Genomic DNA, 19,600 nt, shown 5'->3' with positions numbered 1-19,600 from the left:
GTTTTGCTTAATTTTTTTAAAAATTTCTCTTTTTAGGCGTAATATTATTGAAAATGTGTATACTAGGCTGAATCCACACAGAGACAATGAGGGGGTAAGTTCCAATTTTGATTGCTACACCTCTTAGTTAATGTGAACATCAATGATGTCATACATTCAGCAAACGTGTTTGTCATTGGGAATAAAATATTAGAAATACAAGATACATATTGTAATATAGTTCTTAATTTTTACCTTGCTTTGTATGGATTTGATATAGAAGTTCTTCCTCTAAAAGACAGAAAACTGACACCCAATTCTGAAAGACTTTTTAAACATCTAAATGACTACCACTTTCTCAGTAAAACCTGTGAGGCAACAGTGCAGGGTTTTTCTTAACTATGGTTTATAATTGTAAAAAATTAGTAGTCAGCAGCTCCTTACTTAACTAGCTGTTATGTCTACTGTCCAGAAGTGTAATACAAGAGAGGGCAAACACACTTCCTGTTGTCTTCTGTAAGAAGGCCTCGGTACACTAAATATAAAGATTACAAAACTAATATTGACTATTTTCATAGCATTTACACTATCTTTTCATGTCCTATCTCTACTGGTCTAAGGAAAAATAATTTTAGATTACTTCAGTTATGATTTCTAAAATGGCTTACATTCTTCTTCTCATTTCCTATGAAGTTGAATTTTAAATAGTATGTTGAAGTCTGGTTTATTGTATCTCTAAACCTGATTATTAGGTAGCTCTTAATATTAGTGTAAGTAATATCTGGTGTTTCTATCAATTGTGGTTAAATTTGTTTAGAAACTGTGGAAAACTGAAGAACTGATAAAAAACATCAGTGCTTGTACACATTGTCGTTTCCTGTACAGTTTGTGAATTGTTTTGTGGAAATACCATTCCTATTCTAGTAAATCCTTTGCAATATTTTTTTTTTCTTCTGAGGTGTCTACAAGGCCCTCAGTCAGGTAGTAATTACAGTGAATGGTGTTGCACTTGAAATACCTTGAAAATATCAATTGCACACCTTGAGTTAGTAAATATGCAGTCTCACCACGGTTGTCACTGTGTCTTTTCCATTGTTCTCTTCTCTTAACTGCCTATATTTGATTTATTATCTAAAGTTAGAAAGCTTGTGTGGGTGGAAGGGGCCACTATTCTGTTAGCATACAAATTGAGAAGAAATATGTTAACTTGTTAATTTTAGGATTTGTTCCTTTGTCTAGTTTGAAAGTGATAGGATATACTTTTTTTCATTTCACTTTCAAGAAATTGTGCAACAGTACCCCAAACCAAGATACACAAAATTTTCCTCTTTTCAGCTTTAGTCTTTCACAAAACTCTGCACCTCAATCAGCCTGCTACTACTTTTTGTACTTAGCCAGAACTTCCCTGCTTTTTGGGGAAAAGTTACTGGTATATGTGGCTTATTTAAAAATAAAATAAAAATTAAAACAGCATAGGTTTTACAAATTAAATGGTATTTTAAGAAAAAAATCCTGAATGTTTGTCTAATGGTTACATTTTAGAAATGTTACATGCCGTAGTTGCATTTATAATGCACCTGTTTTAAGTCTAGATTTACTTCTTAATAGCTGTGCAAGTTTGCTGAAAGTCCTAATACATAGTACAGCATCTGTTTGTCTATTGGCTCCTTTCAGGAAATGTTTGTGCATCATCCATTTTAATTTAATAAAATGAGGTAGCTAACCTAAACATGCATTTTGCTCATAAGAGAATATGCCATTAACAGCTTTGACCTTTCTTGCCATTAAAATCCCTGAGTAGTTGGTTTAGCTTTTAATTTGGTTTCTTAAAAAAAAATGTGAACAATAGACTGCAGTCTGCTTCCTAAAATTTTCTTATGTTGATATAGAAGTGCAAATCTCAGATATGTGTTTTAAATGGAATGGTTTAAATTCTAGTTTGAACTTGGGATAGCATGTCATTTGCCAGTCAGGACCTTTGTTCTTTTCACTCTAAGTGAAAAGCCCAGAGTGGTTTGAGAGGATGAACTCCCCCTTGGTGAAGGATACGATTCCTGTTTGCATCTTCCCAGCAAGTTATCTTAATGTCCTTGAAGTGGATGAATCTAGTGGGCCTCATCTGTAGCACAAATGAAAACATTACTTCCTTTCTGGTGTTGCTCATTTTCAGGTGTATGTGTGGTGATCTTGTAGCCTCTGAACTGAGTACTGTAGCATCCAGAGATGTAAAGGAATGAAGCTGTTCAGTTATTCAGCATCAGACTCTTCAGAATGTCTGTGCACAGTGATGATGTTGCTACACATCTCACATTAAAGCAGGAAGCAAAGGCAGGAAGGAAACATACAGTATATCCCAATGAAGACATTGCCAAGTGAGATTGAAATCTGGCCAATGATGCTCCTGTTTAAACTAGTATGAGGCAAGAGCAGATGTTCATATGAAAACTTAGGTACTAGGGACATGGATGCTGAGTCTGCTGAGCACGAAGGCACACTTGGCTTGTGCCTGAGCATCCTTCCCTGTGTGTGGTTAGCAGTGCACCCATGTCTGCTGAGAGGGGTGTTGTGAAGAACACTTGTGTTACTGACTGGAAACTTTGCCTGTGGCAGTCATCTTCCATCTTACGGTTGTATGTGAGACCAGAGCAGTTTTTATCATGGCAAAATAATGATGTTGTTAGTTTCTAAAATATTAATGTAAATTACTAAAAAAAAACCCCTCCAAACCACACAAACAACAACCCAAACAGTCAGATTAACTTTTGCAGTTGAGAATATGGCTTCCTTCTAAAGACTTTACATTTTTAGCATCTAACAATTTTAAAAAAGTTACCGTGAGTTCATGTGAACTGGAACATAATAGCTTGCAAGTTAGTTCTTAGTATATAAATTAAAACCTTGGTTTTATCTGTTTCTAGGTTAGCTTTGTTTTATTCAGCACTGTAAACATTTCAGGTAGTGTTGCACTTGGATTTGGTTTTTTGGTTATCCAAACTAGTAATAGCAGATTTTTATTCTTCACATGTGCATTTTCTGAGAAACCTTAACATAGAGCTTAAGTAAGGAAATGTCATGCAGAGCAAGAGTCTGAGAAATAAAAGAATCCTTACTTACAGCAGTATCTAGAGATCACTAGTCTGGCTTGAGGGTATAGCAGTCCTAAGTTTTTTTCTGATAGGAATCTCAGCAGATTACAAGTATTTTATAAATCCAGGGCTGGAGAGAGCCCTGCACTGTGGCCACAATGAACAACTTTACCATTGTTTGAGCAGAAACTAATGCTATAAATGTGGTGGCTTGTGCCTTTACAAATATGAGTGAAAGCACAGAAATCTGTTAGGTCTTGGAGCCTGATGCTTTCAGATCTTTAAAGGGAATTGAAAAGAATGTTTTCATAGGTAAATAATTGTTAGTAGTGTGATGTCACTATACTACTGAAGAGTTGTTTTACTTCCTGTGCTAAAGTATTACTCTTTTCTCTGTGGCTCTGACCATTTAATTTTTTTGATGTGTTCCTAAGACTAGGAGACTACTATCCAATTAGACTGCTTCACTGTATGTATATATCCTTAAACACAAGAAACAATGTTAAAATTACAGTGGCTGTGTTAATAGTTTCAGTGGCATTTGCTTAAAGCTACCTTTGAGGATCTTAGTTTAAATCCATCGTGTTTCTCTCTTGTTTTTACTAATAATACACTCTGGCAGTTGGCTGAACCAAATCATATGCCATTAGGGGCTGCTACAAATGAAAAAATGTAAATGGACACAACTCTTACATCATTCTCACAACACTGTAAATCCAGTCTTTAATACATAGCAGTCCTTTTGCTATATATGATTTAATAGCACAAAACTTGTGTAAAAATTGTGAATGCTCATGTTGAATATAGCTAGCACAAATTTATTCTTGATTTTATGGTCAGTAGCACTTCAGTTGAATTGAAATGGGAAGGAAGGCAAATGCCACCTTGCACAATAACCATAGTTTTCAGGGACCTGTTCTAGCCACACATCATTAGAGAGAAATCTCTGTCTATGTAGCGTATAATACATAAGAGGCAATTTCTGTCCTACTGTCTGTGGGGTTTCTTGTCTGTTAGCACTGAGGGACAGAAGGGAAGCACGAAATAGCCTACTGTAAAATAGGGTGCAATGCCATGCAGGATGTGAGTTTGAATATCAAACACTAACAGCATTGCTAATTCAACTCCTACCAGCATTTGAATTGCTTAGGAGCCTCAGGGCTGCCATTATATTGCTTATTGCTTTTACTCTTCAGTGTTGCATGGAGCAAAATTATTCACTTCAGTCTGCCAAAAGAATTTTTAAAGATCTCGGTACTGTGAAATGTGGAAATTTCAGGGTGTATGTGTGCTAATGTCAACCTCAGAGCAAAACTGATGGAGTAGACAAAATATGGAATTTAAATGTTCCCTGAATTTAAAAAAACTGGAAGTCTTCAGCTATGTTGCACTGATTAATATGAGCTAGTATATACATAACTCAGTTTTTTTTCTTTGTCAAACCAAGAAACAGGGTACATCTGTAGCTTCTTCTTGGTGCCCTGGGTTTTCTCTGACATTGTGCTTATAAGGTATCAAAGCAGTTCCATTTCATACATTAAAACTATCTTCTTTATCTTACTTCTCTCTGTGCTCTTGAAGGCAAGAGCATATTGAATTCTTGAATATTCCCTTGACTATTTTCATATTTGAATTTGAATATGCTAGTACGTGGGAGTCAAAACATCTCCAACTAAGACCAGCAAACCGCTGTTTAAGTATGTCTCTTATTTCCTGAACAAATTAAACTTAGAAGGATGCCATTGTATGCAGTAATACTCCTTTTTGTGGTAAAATTGTCCCCATTTTAACTTGGAATGTGCTAATCAGTCTTGGGGCTTTTATTGCAGCAACATTACGTAGAGCATGCAAAATCTTACTGATCCCAAGGTATTTTCTCAATACTGCTACTAGGCTTGTAAATGAATGACAGCAGTACTTGTAGTTAGGAAGCGTTTGGACTACTTAACAATAAAATGAGGTCAGCATGAAAACAAGGCAGTCTGGATTGTGCTTCTAATGTCTTGCAAAATCTGCCAGCTTCCAGAGATAGTTTCATTTGTCTAGATTGATAAGTTGCTAGATAGTAATAATTGAAAATGTAGTGTTCCCTTAAAGCAACAGTACTGCTTTAGCACTTGAAAGTGAAAATACCTCGTATCAGTGTCAAAGCACTGTAAGTCTATCACCAAAAAACAGAACACATTTTTCAGCTGAAGGCTTGTAACCAAGTAGGTGATTTGCTGAGGAGACTTCCATTCCTTAATCAGCACTCAGCGATCAGATTTTGTACTGTAGGTTTTCAGGTTTGACATTAAATAACTGTTCTACCTGCTAATTTTTCCAGGCAATACACAATCTGCTCAAAGCATTCGCCATGCTCATGGGTAGCTGCTTGCTTTTCTGCCAGCATCATGCATGCAAAAATCAGAATGTTCACTGAGACACTGAGCATATTTGTTTTGATGTGATGCTTTAACTAAACTACTGTCAGTACTGTTATCTGTTGTCTGAGTTTTTCACAGAACTGTGCTGCTACTGGCTGTGCAGAAATTCACAATTAAATATATTGACCTGGTGGCTAAAGAAGCTTAAATTTTCAAAATTTTCCACTGATAAATGACCAAAGTTGGGGGGGAATCATCTGTATTTGTCGAAGACATTTGAAATAAATATGGAGTTAATTGGGAGGAGGTACTTTGACTGGCTCAAAATGAATTGAAATTATTAAAAATGCTGGTTTCATAGTTAGAATTTCTTAAAAGGATGAACATGGAATACATTGTTCTGAGCTGTATGTTGCTAATAAGGTGTTTCCCATTCAAATAGAGAGCTGTTTTCTCAGTTTGTAAAAAAAAGATTGGATTTTCGGTTTGCTTTTTTTTTTTTTTTTTTTTTTTAATATGGTTAGAAAAACTTTTAGTTTAACTGCTGATCTTTTTGGGGTGTTGAATCTCAACCGAAGGAGCCCGGCGCGGCCGAGGAAGGCGGAACGCAGGGGAGGTTGGCGGAGGCGCTGAGGCAGATGCGGATTAATCACAGGGGCCACTACCGCCACCTGCTGGAGGAGCTGCTGGGCGGGTTCCGCCTGGCGCAGCTGCGGGGCCCGGGCCCGCCCCAGGACGGCGCGGCCGCGGGCGGCGGGCAGCAGCAGCGCTCCTGACACCGCGGCGGCCCTGCCCAGGACTCTGCTGCGCCGCTGCTGCCCGGGAAGACTGTTCGGCTTTGCTCTAGTTATGCTACACATTGTTTGTACACAGCTCGCTCTTCCTTAGGAGTTCAACTGCTGTGGGATTTTACAGTTATTGCATCCTAAGCTGTCTAGCAAGATTTAACTTCCCATTTGAGATTTCGATCTTTTTTTCAAATCCTGTGTCACCAACAACAGGAATTTAACAGGAATACGCAAAAAGGCGTTTTAAAACTTATTCTTTTGAGAACGTTATTAAATAATAGTTTTGATGGTAATGTTTGCTCATTGTAAAGTAATTTACATCTTAGTTGTATTTTTGTTCAATTTAGTTGAATTATACAAATTACTCAGTTTTGGTTTTTCCCACACCATAATGTACTGCATGTTTGTGTTTGGTTTGTATATAGTTTCTATTACAGCTAAATTAGAAAAGCTGTTACATTTTAGGTTGTCACTTATGAAATGTTTGATTTATTTTTTTCGGTTTAGATTGTATCCAGTGTTCATCATAAATACTGTTTTTTCTAGACGACTTCTCAGGTTGTAGCATAGCATATATCTAGAAATGAAAATGTACTTTAAATTTAGTACCTAGTGTCAAATTACAATAATTTGTGATCAAGTGAAAATAAAGAATATGCTGTGGAATAATATCTGTATGCATATTGACTCTTTAAAGTAAGCAATAAACTTTATTTGAGGTGTTATTACTCTGACATGACTTGAAACTTTTCATAGCTTCTGATGTAAACTCATGGTGTTCTCTAGTTTTTACAAAGCTTTGAGTTACTTTGCGTTTGGAGCATTTGTCCTGTATTTAGACAACATTTCTCAGGTTCAAGCTAAACATCAGCCATATAAATGAATAAACTATTCTTCTAAAGTCTTCTTTCTGCCAAATCTTTTCCTTGTCTCTTGGGGTACAACACACAGTCGTACATCCATTTGGGTAGGTCAATGCTAATAACTGGGACTTTGCAGTAGTGGTAGCTCATCTGCTAATAAGTGAAATCTGGAAGTCTTGTGTCAGTTGTCAGTTCATAACATAACATGTGCACAAAAACACAATTGTTCAAAATAGGTACAAATTCCGCTGCCTTAATGAAAATGACCCTACGGTAATTTCTTTTGGACCAGGAGTACCTGAGAAGCTGAATTGCATACTATTTTGTAGAGCCTTTTTTTGGTTTGTAGTCCACAGATGTTGTATGTATTGATAGTAATGATTCAGTACAATTTTAGGTAAATCTTGGTTTTCGGTCATTCTGCTGTAAGAGCTTTACTGGATTCATGTCTTATAAAAGTAAATTCTGTATTGATGTTGACAAACAGGAAATATTTGTGTGTGGAAGTGGGCAGGTATGGAAAACAAGGAAAATGTTTTCTGTCTTGTGCTAGTATTCTTAATTATGACACTGAAATCCAAAGTGCAACAAAATGTTTTCATTTTTATTGGTGAGTAGTAATGTTTCTCCCTCTTCTTTTCCTGTAGGGTTCTGGAGATCTAGAAGATCCGTGGTAGCCTTACAAATCTGCTAAAATGCTTTTGATTCTGAAAGGGGGAAAAAAACTTTTAAATCTGATTTCTTCAATACAAGGGAAAATGTCTGGTGGATTTCCAACATTTTGTGAAATGGGCAGAAAGATATTAGAATTTTCCATCATTTGTTCATTTTTGTGTTTTCTGATATTGCCACTCTTAGCATTGCCTGTACTACAGTATTTTTACCAGCCTCAGGCATACTGATTACATCTGTAATGAACTTTGGCCCTAAAAAAGAAGGAAGGAAGGAATATTCTCTCAGCAGATCGGTGTGTGTACCTGAGGTGCACAGGATGGTAGGTGTACTCTGAAGATACACTGTGGCTAAATCCAACATGCAACACACAAGCATGAGAGAGAGTACAAGTAATTGTTTGAGATGTTTCTTATTTCACTTTACCAAGTTGGAAGGCTTTGCAGCTCTGTGGCTTGGAAGTAATTTCAATTGGGCAATACGCTATCAGATTTTATTTTTATTTTTTTTTAATTTTCCAGTTTTACCTGTATTACCAGACCGTTAGGTTTCCCTGCGGTTTCCAAATTGTGATACGTTGCCTACTGCTTGCTTGAAGATAAGTGTATTTGGCAATAATATATGAAGATTCTAGGCATCTAAAACCAGTAAGAATTTTACGCATGTGTACAACACACCCGTCAACTCTTGCTAGAGAAAATCTTTTTGAAAAAAACAAACTGGTGAATTTATAGTTAGTAGTGACTTGCTTTGACATCTCTCACAGCTGCAGGTTTTTTTAAAAATGCTGAAAATTTGCCTTTATTATAATGTAAATTGTGATTATTTTTTTGTTCTATATGTGGTTTTCTATAGTTTTTTGATTTTTTTTTCAGCTTAAGATACAGACAGAAGTCTTGTGTAATATGGGTATAATTTTTAATTGTTTGCATTATTTTCAAAGTTCAAATTATCACTTTGAGATTACTATAAATACACTTAAAATTATCTATTTTAAATTAAGAAAATATTAGAGATATTTTCATGGGTTCAATGACCTTTCATTTTATAAGCAATGGGCATGGTACAGAGTGGCTGTCATGTAAGGTACTTGAAGATTCTTAGTTTAATTCTATTTTTGCAATAACCTTGACTTTTTTTCTGACTTCTTTGAGTTGTGCATGTAATGAGTCCAGTAAATGCTGAAAATGGGGAAGAGTAAAGTATTTATCTAAAATAAAAGCTATTGGGGAGGGGAAACAATGAATGTATCCATCTGTACATGATTTACATGCTGTGGATGCCTTGTAAACATTTTCCTATTTGTTTAAACTGTGTTTCAGCGAGGATGTAATTGCCCTTGTGTGTAGTTTTAAGCTAATGACAGTCATCAACTGGTTTTGTGTGAAATTAAATTCATGGTATTTTTCTGTAACTTTATCCCCATGGTGAGTCTGTAAAAATCACATGCTCTTTCATACTGATGCCGAAGGCCAGCTTTTCCAGTCATTTTGATTCACTGTGTATCTGATTTATTATTTTTTTTGGTCTAGAGAGGATTATTGCCACAGTATATTTTATTTATTCATTAGATTTTAGCCTTGTAAGTTAAAGTGTTTTAAATGATGATGTTAACAGGTATTTGTCCCTTTACTGGGTTTTTTGGGGTTGTTAAAAGACAGGGAATGAAGAATGCAAAATGGTTTATTGTTCAGACTGTCCGCTCTGGTCCAACCCTGTACTGATAGTACCTTCCCAGTATGATATTGTGATGTTTCATACAATACAGTGAACATAACCAACTTGTTATCTTCAATAAAGGATTGCTAAAACAGTGTGACATGCTTCCTATTTTCTTGGGTAGGACTTACTAAGAGGATGCACGTGTTCCATATGAAAAGATAACCCAGTAAGACTCATCAGGTCTCTTAGTTGATGGGTTTCTGGTTGTTCTGTAGCAGATGTGCCCCTTCACCTCAGAAAAGCACAAGTCTCAAAGTGGGCTTCTCTGGGGAGTCAGGAAAGGGCAAAACAGCATTTAATGCTCCTAGGGCAAATCCCCATCCCAAATTTAGCTGGAGTCTTAGTCCAGAATGGGAGAGCATTCATTTAAAGACTAAATATTCAGATTAAACTAGACTTTCTGGGTCAGCTCATTTCTTGAAGTTTCTTAAAAGATCTGAGCCTGAACCTATGACTTTTCTCTGTTGCACGATTTTGAATAGAAATTTCTCTAATGTTAATGCTTTCATATTAAAACTTTCACAGATTTTTTTTTTTTTTAACTTGTACAGATCTTTTTTTCCAACGTACTAATGTAGATTTTTAGCTGAGTGGAAAAGGAGAATGGAATTTTCCATTATATTGATATTTCAGGGTAATAACCTGCCTGAATAGTTAGTGTTGCTGTAGAATAGACATCTTTACAAACAACCTGAAGATTTTTGAGTCCACACATCTGTAACTTCTTTGAACTTTATTGTTGGATTTGTTTGTACAGCATAACCCCTGCGTGCTTTCTTCATGAGCTACAATTTTAATGCCTTGTTCCACTGGCAAGGCTTCAGTATTAGATTTTTTACATTAAGTGGATAATCTCCCTCAAGTTTATGCTTTCTTTTATGGAAGTGAAGCATACACACAGGTTTTTCAAAAAGAAGGACAATGGCTTGCACAGCATCAATATGTAAATCAAGACAGCTTTTTTCCCTCTAAATTATCACTGCTTGCCATTCATGCATCCACTTGGTTATGAATTCTAGTCATATTTTTAGTTCAATCGAAATACTGTGTAGATTTCATCAGCCTGGGAAAAACTTTGCTTGTTGACTTTGTATTCTTAGTATGAGAAATCAGAATGAATGATGAAATTGGTTCATGTATTTGCCATAGCTTGTCAACATTTTAAAGTTACATTGTCTTAATTTTGTTGCCACCTGGTAATTAACACAAATATAGTTACGTAGAATACTGAGAGTGGGAAGTACCTCTTCCACCTGGGGTCTTTCTGTTGTATCAAATTCACTTTGGTTTCATGTTTATAATCTCCTGTAACAGAGGCCAAGTAGTCCATGTAAATTCTCAAATCTGCTCTCTGAGCAGAATAAAGATCTGTTTTAACTGCTCCTCTTTAACATCATAAATGGAATAGGGGGTAATGAAGTTGATGCAAATATAAATGATGTCACTCTGACCTCAGAAGTCTCATATTAGGGGTTAACTACTATGACAGTCTCCTCTTAATAGGCTGGATCTTCATGTGGTTATTCGAACCTGGATGCAAGACTTGGCCAAAATATCCATATTTTTCATGGCCCTAAATATGAATCTCATGCTGATTTTGCTATTTGGATGGTTTCAAACGAAAGCAACAACAGAGAAGTCCAAAACCACAAAACCAAACTGTTAAGTTGTTGATTCTTTTAGCACATCAGAGGCTGGCTATTAGTGGTTAAGTAGTTTCTTGGTAGCATGTGTAAAGTGGAGTTCAGTCAGCCACTTCGTCTCTGAACTTTTGTATACTGTCAGCCATAATCACTTGCATAAATCTTAAATAGTAAAATTAGCCCCAGAAAACCAGTCGTTTTTCTTTGGCGCTTTGAGTGGAAAACAAAAATAATAGGAACTCTAAATTAATTGCAGCATCAAACCAAACTGTAATAAGCAACTTTTACCTCTGGAAGATGAAGCTAGAAGCAATGCTGCCTATCATTAGGTGTAGGCCTATAATGGCAAAAAAAAAAAAAAAAAAAAAGGCCACAATGCTAAGCAGTTTTTAATTATCAACTAATTTGCAGTTTGTTGGTTTGAGGATTGTCTGAAGGCTTGTTGCTTTTGGCTCTTTAGAGTTCTTTTTTAGCTCTAAACTGGAAATGAAGTTGGAGGAAGCTGCACTGGTGCAGGTAAGCAACTCCATGGGATACTCCCAGAGATGAAGGCAGTTTGACAAAACCACAAGAAAGGAGCCAAAGTCACTAAATTTATGCTGTCTAATCCTGGTAAGTATGCAATTTATGCAGCTGAGGCTCCACCTCTTGTGTCTTTGTAACCTGTTTTCTCTGTGTTCCAATCTCAACTTGTCCTGTCTGTGTTTGTTTGGGATGTTGCTGTGCAGATCTGACTTTGCTTGGTTTCTGCTGTTTCATGTTTGTACCTGACTGCTTCTCTGTTGATCAAAACATGAGCAACTTTTGTATTTTAGCATCACTGTGCCTCCTGTTTGTGTTCAGATCACTGTTGGTACTCATCTCTGATTTCCATCATTCACTCTGTCACTTCACCAGTGCTGCTGTGCTTAGCTCTTTGTATGTCTGAAAGATCATGTTCTCCTAAAGACTTTGTGTTTTTTTCTTCAGAAATCTTAAAGGTTCTCCTTTGCTGTGTTGTCTGGATTTAAAAACTGACTGGGATTGCAGAGAGCTTTCTTCTGATTCTTGATAATTCCTTATTTGTCTATGTGCAGCTTGACTGGGAATTTTCAGAGAAAAAGTCCTTGCTGTGCTGATTAGTGGTCGCTGTGATTAGTGGCTGAATCATCAACTAATGATTACATCAGCACCTGCTTTTAAACCTAACCAAGACTGATAAGGGTTCAGGTCATGGGGATGGGCTGATAGGAGAAAAAAAATGGACATTCCCCATCAGTTGGGTTATCTTTCTCTGAAAGCAGTTATCCTTCCCAGTAAAGGATGAAAACCACTGTAGTAGGAATGAGTACACATTTTAAGACTTGTGGCAACTAATTCGAACAGTCTCCTTGGATATAATTTTTTCTGTTGCGTCAAGTCTGCTTCAGAAATAACTTTGACACTGGTTTTCTGTCTCAGAGTTCTGTAATCTAAGGTGAGTTGTGGGGAAGTTGAGTCTATGGTGCAGTAATGTTTAGTGTTGTAAGGACCCTGCCTTTAACCTGTAAAAAGCTGGACTGAAATTCATGAGATCCCTGATGGTGATGCTGGAAGTTTGTCTGATCTTTAAATATAGAAACACTGATTTTTCTGGCCTTTTTCAGGTGGCTTTTGGAATATGTTTAGTAGATACAGGATATTTTTGAACAAATATTGCGCAGAGAAGTTACGTGCAAGGTTCTGTCAGAAAATGACCAAATATGCTCTGCCTTTATATTTTGAAAGAGCTGCAAAGCTTAAATGAAAGAAATTGGGCAGAAATTCATATCTTGTAAGATAAAACCCTACTTTTGGAAGTTAGTGTCCAGGACTTAAAAAGAGAACCTAAAAATATTGGTGTATATGTTATATTCCTTGAAAGACTGTTACATTTTTCTCAAAAAAATCCCTGGATTATCTTTTAAAAAAAATGCGCAAAAAGAGAAACTGGTGAAAATGCACCATTCTATACTGATGTATTTTAGCTTCTTCTTTTGGGGAGGTGAACATGTAGATTAGTAAATATCCTACATTTAGAAGTTAGTTGGAAACTTTGAAATAAATGTATTTTAACTTCGAAGTAAAATGCATATTTAAATTGCATTAATGAAGAAATATTTCCCATTGTTTTTGTAAGGAAGCTTCTTAACACCATTCCCATCAAATTAATTCTGTGAATGTTGGCTTTATTTTGTTTAGCAGGTTACTCAGCTGCAAAATGATGGATGCCTGCCTAATCTTCAAAAAATTTACATTATTTCATTTGTTATTATTAGGGGGAACTGGATGCCATGTGGATTTTTTTTCTTTTCTTAATCCTTTATCCAGTGGTCATCGTCATAAATGCATCTAATTTTAATGATGCAGTAAGGATTTTGGCTTGGGTATGTGAAGCAGATATGTTTTCCTAGTGTATTTTAAATAATAATATTTCAACTTTGGGAGCAGAAAATTTATGAAATGAAACCAAAATATTTTTTCCAGCTCCAATAAATGTACTGCATGTACTTTGGAAGGAAATAGTTTTTGGAAATAGTGTCAAGATGTATGGAGGTGTGGTGCTTTACAAGAACTCTTCAGTCTCTTATTACTTTTTACATTATGCTGGCTGTGAAGTTTTAAAATGGAGAAATATATTTTGCATTCATCTCTTCATTCCTACTTGTCTTTACCTTAAAAATATATAGGCAGTTCCATGCTGCTGCTTCAGAGATTACAGTTGCTGCATTTAATTTCACATTCAATAATTAAGAAAAACACAGAGATCTGAGCATGGGAGTAATTGCAGCAACTTCTTTACATGTTGTTACCATATTTCAAGTGCTCTTTCTGTGAACTAAAAAAAAAAAACCCAAACCCCTAAAAAACCAACAGTTACATCTTTAGGTTGTGACTTCTTATATGATCTTAGTAGCCCGTATGCATTGAACTGCATTAAATAAAAGATTTGGTATTAAATTAAGGGAAAGGAGAAAAATATGTACCACATGGGTGTTGTGTTATCACTGACTTGGAGATGTTGTACAGCTGTCTTCCAGTTCAGCCTGCAATATTCAAATATTTGAAAGAGCTCTTTGAAATGCAAGCAGGGCATTGATTCAGAGTAAAACTGGTTTGCACTGCTCCCCTGTACTTGGTACAAGAGACTCCCAAGAGCATAGCAGCATGAGAGCTGTGAGATACTGCCTATACATATGTGGAATGAAGAGCAGAAACGTACTTTAATTACTCTTGGAGGAGGGACTGGGTGTGTGTGAGATACTGAATTGTTTCTCTGTTAGAGTGGAGAGAATGGAGCAGGCATTTAAATGCACTATGTGAATGCTTGCAGGATGTGGGATTGTTTGCTCTGGTTCACCAGCATAAACAAGCAAGGTGCCAGAGCTATTTTGTGCAGATAAGCAGTGTGAGATCAGGCACTGAAGAGCCCAACAGTTCTGTGGACTCATGAAATCCAAAAGGGAAGGGCTGGTATTCCCTGCAGGTGATGCTGTCTTCACCTTCCACTGAGCAGTGCTTTCACCCACATGGCTGGATCCTTGAATGCCGTGCAGTTCCAAAACAAAACTTGTTTTAGGCAGTGTTTAAGAGGGTAGTACTTAGAGTTTTAGCAGTTCTTCTAACTTACAGGAAGTAAAGATTGTCTTCACTCACTTGTTGTACATTCAGGAGAATATGAAATTAAGGTGAGGTTATGCTACCTGTGTCCACACTGAATGGAATATCTGGAAAATACGTCTTGTATAATGTTTTCTTGATACAGAGGTCTGGTCTGTGCTGGTCAGAGAGTCCCTTCCCTGAGTATAGACCCTTGCATGTGCCAGCTGTTGCTGCACAGCATGCTAGGTCCTGAATTGAAGAATAGGATTATTGTTGGTTTGGGGCTTTTTTACAGAATGTGTGCTTTCAGTTCTTTGGTTTCACTTCAGTGCTCACACTGATTTTTACACACATTACTGCTGCTGGACTGTTAACAGTCTGATGTGGAATCCATGAACTGTTGGTCAGAAGCAACCTTTGTAAGAATCTTCACTGGAGAGTGAAGCTTTCTGTACAGACTGGAGATTTTTGGTATGAACTGAGCTCTTCCAGGAGGAAATTAATTCACAGGAGCACAACCTGAGTATATTTCATTATGGAATACCCGCCACTGATTTGATATTTGTGAAAAGGCAAATTGTTTGCAGGCAGGTCTTGATGCACTGAGAGAGACAAGGGAAAAGGAGTAAATTTATATGGAGTGCCATATATATCTGTGATACTGTGCGTGTAATTCCTGCAGGTGGGGAAGCTGAGGCACTGTGAAAAGCTGTAAATCTTGTATAGTATGGCAATGGGTGTGCTCATGTGACAGCTGTTGCCTGACAGCCTCTTCCAATAAATCCTTCATTCTTCCACAAGAGGAAGTGCTTTGTGCTCAGCAGACCAAAACCTGCTCTTCAGATTCCTGTTTGGTGGATTTAAATTTTTCTCAGAGGTAAGCCCTGGGAAAAGCAGATGTAGCTTGTGGGGTGCTGTCTTTTTGGCAACACAGAGGATGGATGTGGTGGTGATGTAGCACAATGCCATTTTATATTTTTGAGCTTGTCCTTGGCTTCCTGTTGGGCTGCCTGGCTGTGCTTTCTGTATTGCAGATCTCCCACTTCAGGGGTGTTTCAGTAACACAAGATCACTCTTGAGTTACAACCATCCAAACTTCAACAGTCTGCCATGATTTAATACCATTCTGAACCTCTCCAGCTTGTACAAGGGGAAGAGCGAATTCTGGGTCTCTTGCTGGGAAAGGTTTTTGAAGAGTAGGTTGGAAAAGAAAATCCTTTGGAAGTTGTCATCCTCTAGGACAGAAATGGGGCAGATGTTGCCACAAAGGGAAGAGTGTAAATTGAAAAGAGCGCAGTTAAGGTGAGTGAGCTTCCTCCTAGAGGGGCAACAAACCTGAGTTTGTTTTTCTGTGGGTTGTAGGTAGTGTTTGACCCCCTGAGGGGGAAGCATCCAGGAGTCAGTGTTTCGTGCTCTTGTTCTTGCAGCTATGATAACAGCAGGAATTAGTGGATAATTGTTTTCATTAAATTAGTGGGAGAGGCCAGCCTTGCAGATCAGCCGTGGGGGGCAGGGACTGGGTGCCTTCTTCCCCTGAAACCTACCTCTGAAATGTCCCCTGAGCCAAGCAGTAGCTAATTACAGCGTTTATAATGACATGAACCTTTAATCACGTTGTCCATTAGTGGACTGAGAGCATTTAAAAGTACCAAATCCCCCACCAAACCCTGTCACAGGTGTCTTCTGCAATTACGTTTTGCCACCCCTAGGACTTCAGGCTGATGGCAGAAAACTTCAGACATGCTCATGGTGAAAGATACTGTGTCAGAAACTTGTTGCCCTAGACCTTCTCTAGACGTTCTCTCTCTTGACAGCTGCCCTCCAGGTCAAGGGAGGATTTTATTAGTGCTGAGTGAAAGGTAGCTTTAAAGGTCAGATTATCCATCAGTCTTGTGGGAGCTGCTGAGGGGTAGCCACTCCTGAGGTGTCTGCCTTTTTTAGGTACCTGTAAATCTGGCCCTGATTATGTAAATAACGAGGTTATATTTAAAATGCATTATGTCAGAAGAGTTCCAGTGGCAACAAACCTTTTAATGAAAAAGCATAAAGCAAGAGAACTTTTTTAACAATAAATGTCTTCCTACACTTAGCACATTAGGGTGCATAATCACCCCTCGGCATGGTTTTTGGCGTAATATGTGTGGTATTGAGCAACTGGCAAGCTACTTGGCATTTGTAGAGCATCAAACAGTAGATGACTAAGTCAGTCAGTGCATCTAAATAATTATATATAAGAAATACTTGTGAAAATTAACCCCTCCATCTTACAGAAATAACCATGGCAATCTGTGTGGAGATAGCAGCTATTACTGCCCACATACAGATTGGTTTTGTTTCCCTACCTAACCCCAAGGTAAACAGTAACTGGCACAGAATATGAAGTGTTTTCTTTACTACTTAATGCCTTTCAGTGGATTCTGCTAACACAGTTACACTGGCTAGTTACTTCTGCTAAACTGTAAAATAGCTCAGAAGGGAACCATTTCAGAATTGCTTGAAAGCAAGCCAGATGCATAATGCCTGCATACATAAAATATGTTTTAAAAGGAAAAAGTTAAAGCTCAGTGGGAATTGTTGGTGATCTGCCTTTCTAAGATGAAGTTTACGTTATTCCTTTATCAAATAATTTTAAGGCAAGCAACTCCTCAGGATGAGGAGAGGGGAAAAAAAGTAGGTCTGTAATAACAACAAAATACCTGTGTGGTTTTAGTTTTAGTCTGTGAGGAAAATCATACAGGAGACAATACTAGATTCTTGTGTTGTAGTTGATCATCCAGGCCTATTTTAAGCTTCTTGGCTGTATATTTTCTCCAAGGTTTCTAGAGGAATTTTTAGGATTTAAGGCCCAGATGTCTACCCTGAGTGTACCTGTGTTCCGCTGGTACCTGCTTGCATTTCAGCTCTTCTCCCGGAGCAGGGCGGAGTTGGCTGAGCCGCGACTGCAGTGTGGCTGTGAGCCCGCTCAGCCCGACTCTGCAGGCTGTGTGTTCACCAGCCCTGCCACTTGGCCATTTCCAGCATGGCTTGTGCTCTGTTTCAACCTCACAGCGATTGTGTTGCTGGATCTTTGTGTGCCCTGCAGCCAGCGGAGATGGCGCACATGGATTCATGTGGATTCATCTATCCATGGCCTCCGCCTCCTCCCTGCTGCATTTATCTACCAGAGCACTATAATCCTCCTCTTTTCAGCCAGACTCTTGGCAATTAAGACACGGTCTGCCCTACTTAAGGTATAAATAAGCTTTTAATGTTACTTGGGGATTACATTAGGACACGAGGGGCTCTTTTGAAGGCACAGCTTTGGCACAGCGGGATTCACAGAGCAGGCTGCTCCCACAAGATGCTCGAATAAGGGGAAAGGAATGGATTCCCAACCATGCATACAGAGAGCAGTGGCAGCTTCTGACTAGTGAGATACTAAATTGCCCTTTATAAGTTGTAAAAGTATGTGTGTCAAGGTTAAGCTACCTGTGTCCTTAGGTCAAATAAACCTGTCTATGCAGGCAATAATAATCAGAAAGTTTACTGTCTTAAAGAAGAGATAGGAGGAAGCTGAACTACTCTCTTGGAACTAGTTTGCCCTTTATGATTCCAGCTGGTGGGTGTAATACTCTACACCTGACTGTCCTGAGTCTCCTTGGCTTATGAGACCCATGCATCTGTGGCAGATGACTGTATTTTGGCCATCATTTGTCTCGCCTCTGACTTGCTTTGCTGTGCTTGGGTGACTGAGGGAGCTTTTGTGTATGCAGGAAGTTACCGGCACTTTTAAACCTCTGAGTTTGTCAGTGGGGAAAGCAAGCTAGGGAGTAACAGGTCTTGAGATGTATGTCATACAGTCTAAGAAAATTCTGTATTTGCACATTTTCTACTTTCATTACAAGTTAAGATGGTGAAATGAAACAGTTGGAGTAAGGAGTCACTGGCATTGTGTCAAATACAAGTGTACGCCCTGAGTACACAGTGCCTGTCTGGAAACTTTTACAGCTTACTGATATGATGATGTTACGACTGTAGAATCATTAAATGGGAGTGAACTGGTGTCAAATAATTTCCCACTTCTGGATCTCCTGGCAATATTGAATTACAGGCACTGACATTACAGCTGTTATCTCAGATGCTCCCGTAGCTGGCTGATGCTGCACAGGCTGAGGTTGCTGCCAGGCACTGCTGTTAGGAAGAGGAAGGATTAAATCTGTCAGCATCAAATACCTGTTCTTAGCTCAGCTACTGAAGAAATAACACTTTTTTGAGTAATATGAATATTGCATGCTGGGCTTTTTACAGTCCATAGCTTATAAATTTCTTTCATGGCTTGTGGTAAAGATAATAAGCACTTCTTTTGAGTCACAACCCAGCCTTGTCTCCTCTGCACTGTCCAAGAGTTTCCTTAGGACCCTGAACCTATGGTCAGAGGTAGGAGTTAACTTTTACAGGTGATAAGGCAGCTCCTTTCCGAATCTGTATTGCTTTGTGTGTCCTTTGGTATGCTGGGCAGGGGGCACTGGTGGAAAGGGATGTCTTGATGCTGACTTGGGGCTTAGGGCACACAGATATGTACAGATGTGCATGTTTCTGCCGACTTTGGGCAATGCTTTTTCCTGCCTAGAGTAGTAGAAAGGGGGGGAAAGAGGGAGAAGGGAAAGGTTCTTATAAGCATTTCTTATTTTCCCCCCTTTTATTCTTTTTTTCCCCCTCTTTTTTATTTTTTCTTTTAATGGGGGGATGGGTTTTAATAGTTGGCAGTGGGTTTTTCTCTTGAGTTTTGCTTGTGCCTGTGTAGAGCTATCTTGTCTTGCCCCAGGACTGGCTCTGGGTGTAGCAGTCCACCCCATGTACCCTGCTGTGAGTCGCAGGATAAGGATCGGTAAGTACCACAGC

At 38.2% G+C, this 19,600-nt stretch overlaps 1 protein-coding gene across 5 annotated transcripts in view; it reads left to right on the top strand.

The window, feature by feature from the left end:
* PPM1B (protein phosphatase, Mg2+/Mn2+ dependent 1B) overlaps positions 1-9,570 on the top strand; it is a 60,859-nt gene extending 51,289 nt beyond the window's left edge. For 3 of the 5 annotated variants that reach the window (XM_072927508.1, XM_072927507.1, XM_030269005.4), the window contains exons 6-7: positions 37-94; positions 6,010-6,953. In XM_072927508.1, the coding sequence (XP_072783609.1) occupies positions 37-94; positions 6,010-6,207 (256 nt within the window). In that variant the 3' untranslated portion in view covers positions 6,208-6,953. Of the gene's footprint in view, positions 1-36; positions 95-6,009; positions 6,954-7,729 lie in introns of those variants that run through there. The other 2 variants (XM_041715407.2, XM_072927509.1) reach the window with 1 other exon arrangement.
* Positions 9,571-19,600: the final 10,030 nt, after the last annotated feature.

This window comes from Taeniopygia guttata, chromosome 3, assembly GCF_048771995.1.
Source record: "Taeniopygia guttata chromosome 3, bTaeGut7.mat, whole genome shotgun sequence".
NCBI classification, from domain to species: Eukaryota; Metazoa; Chordata; class Aves; order Passeriformes; family Estrildidae; genus Taeniopygia; species Taeniopygia guttata.
The sequence above is the reverse complement of the archived record's forward strand: the minus strand, read 5'-3'. Positions and strand labels throughout refer to the sequence as shown.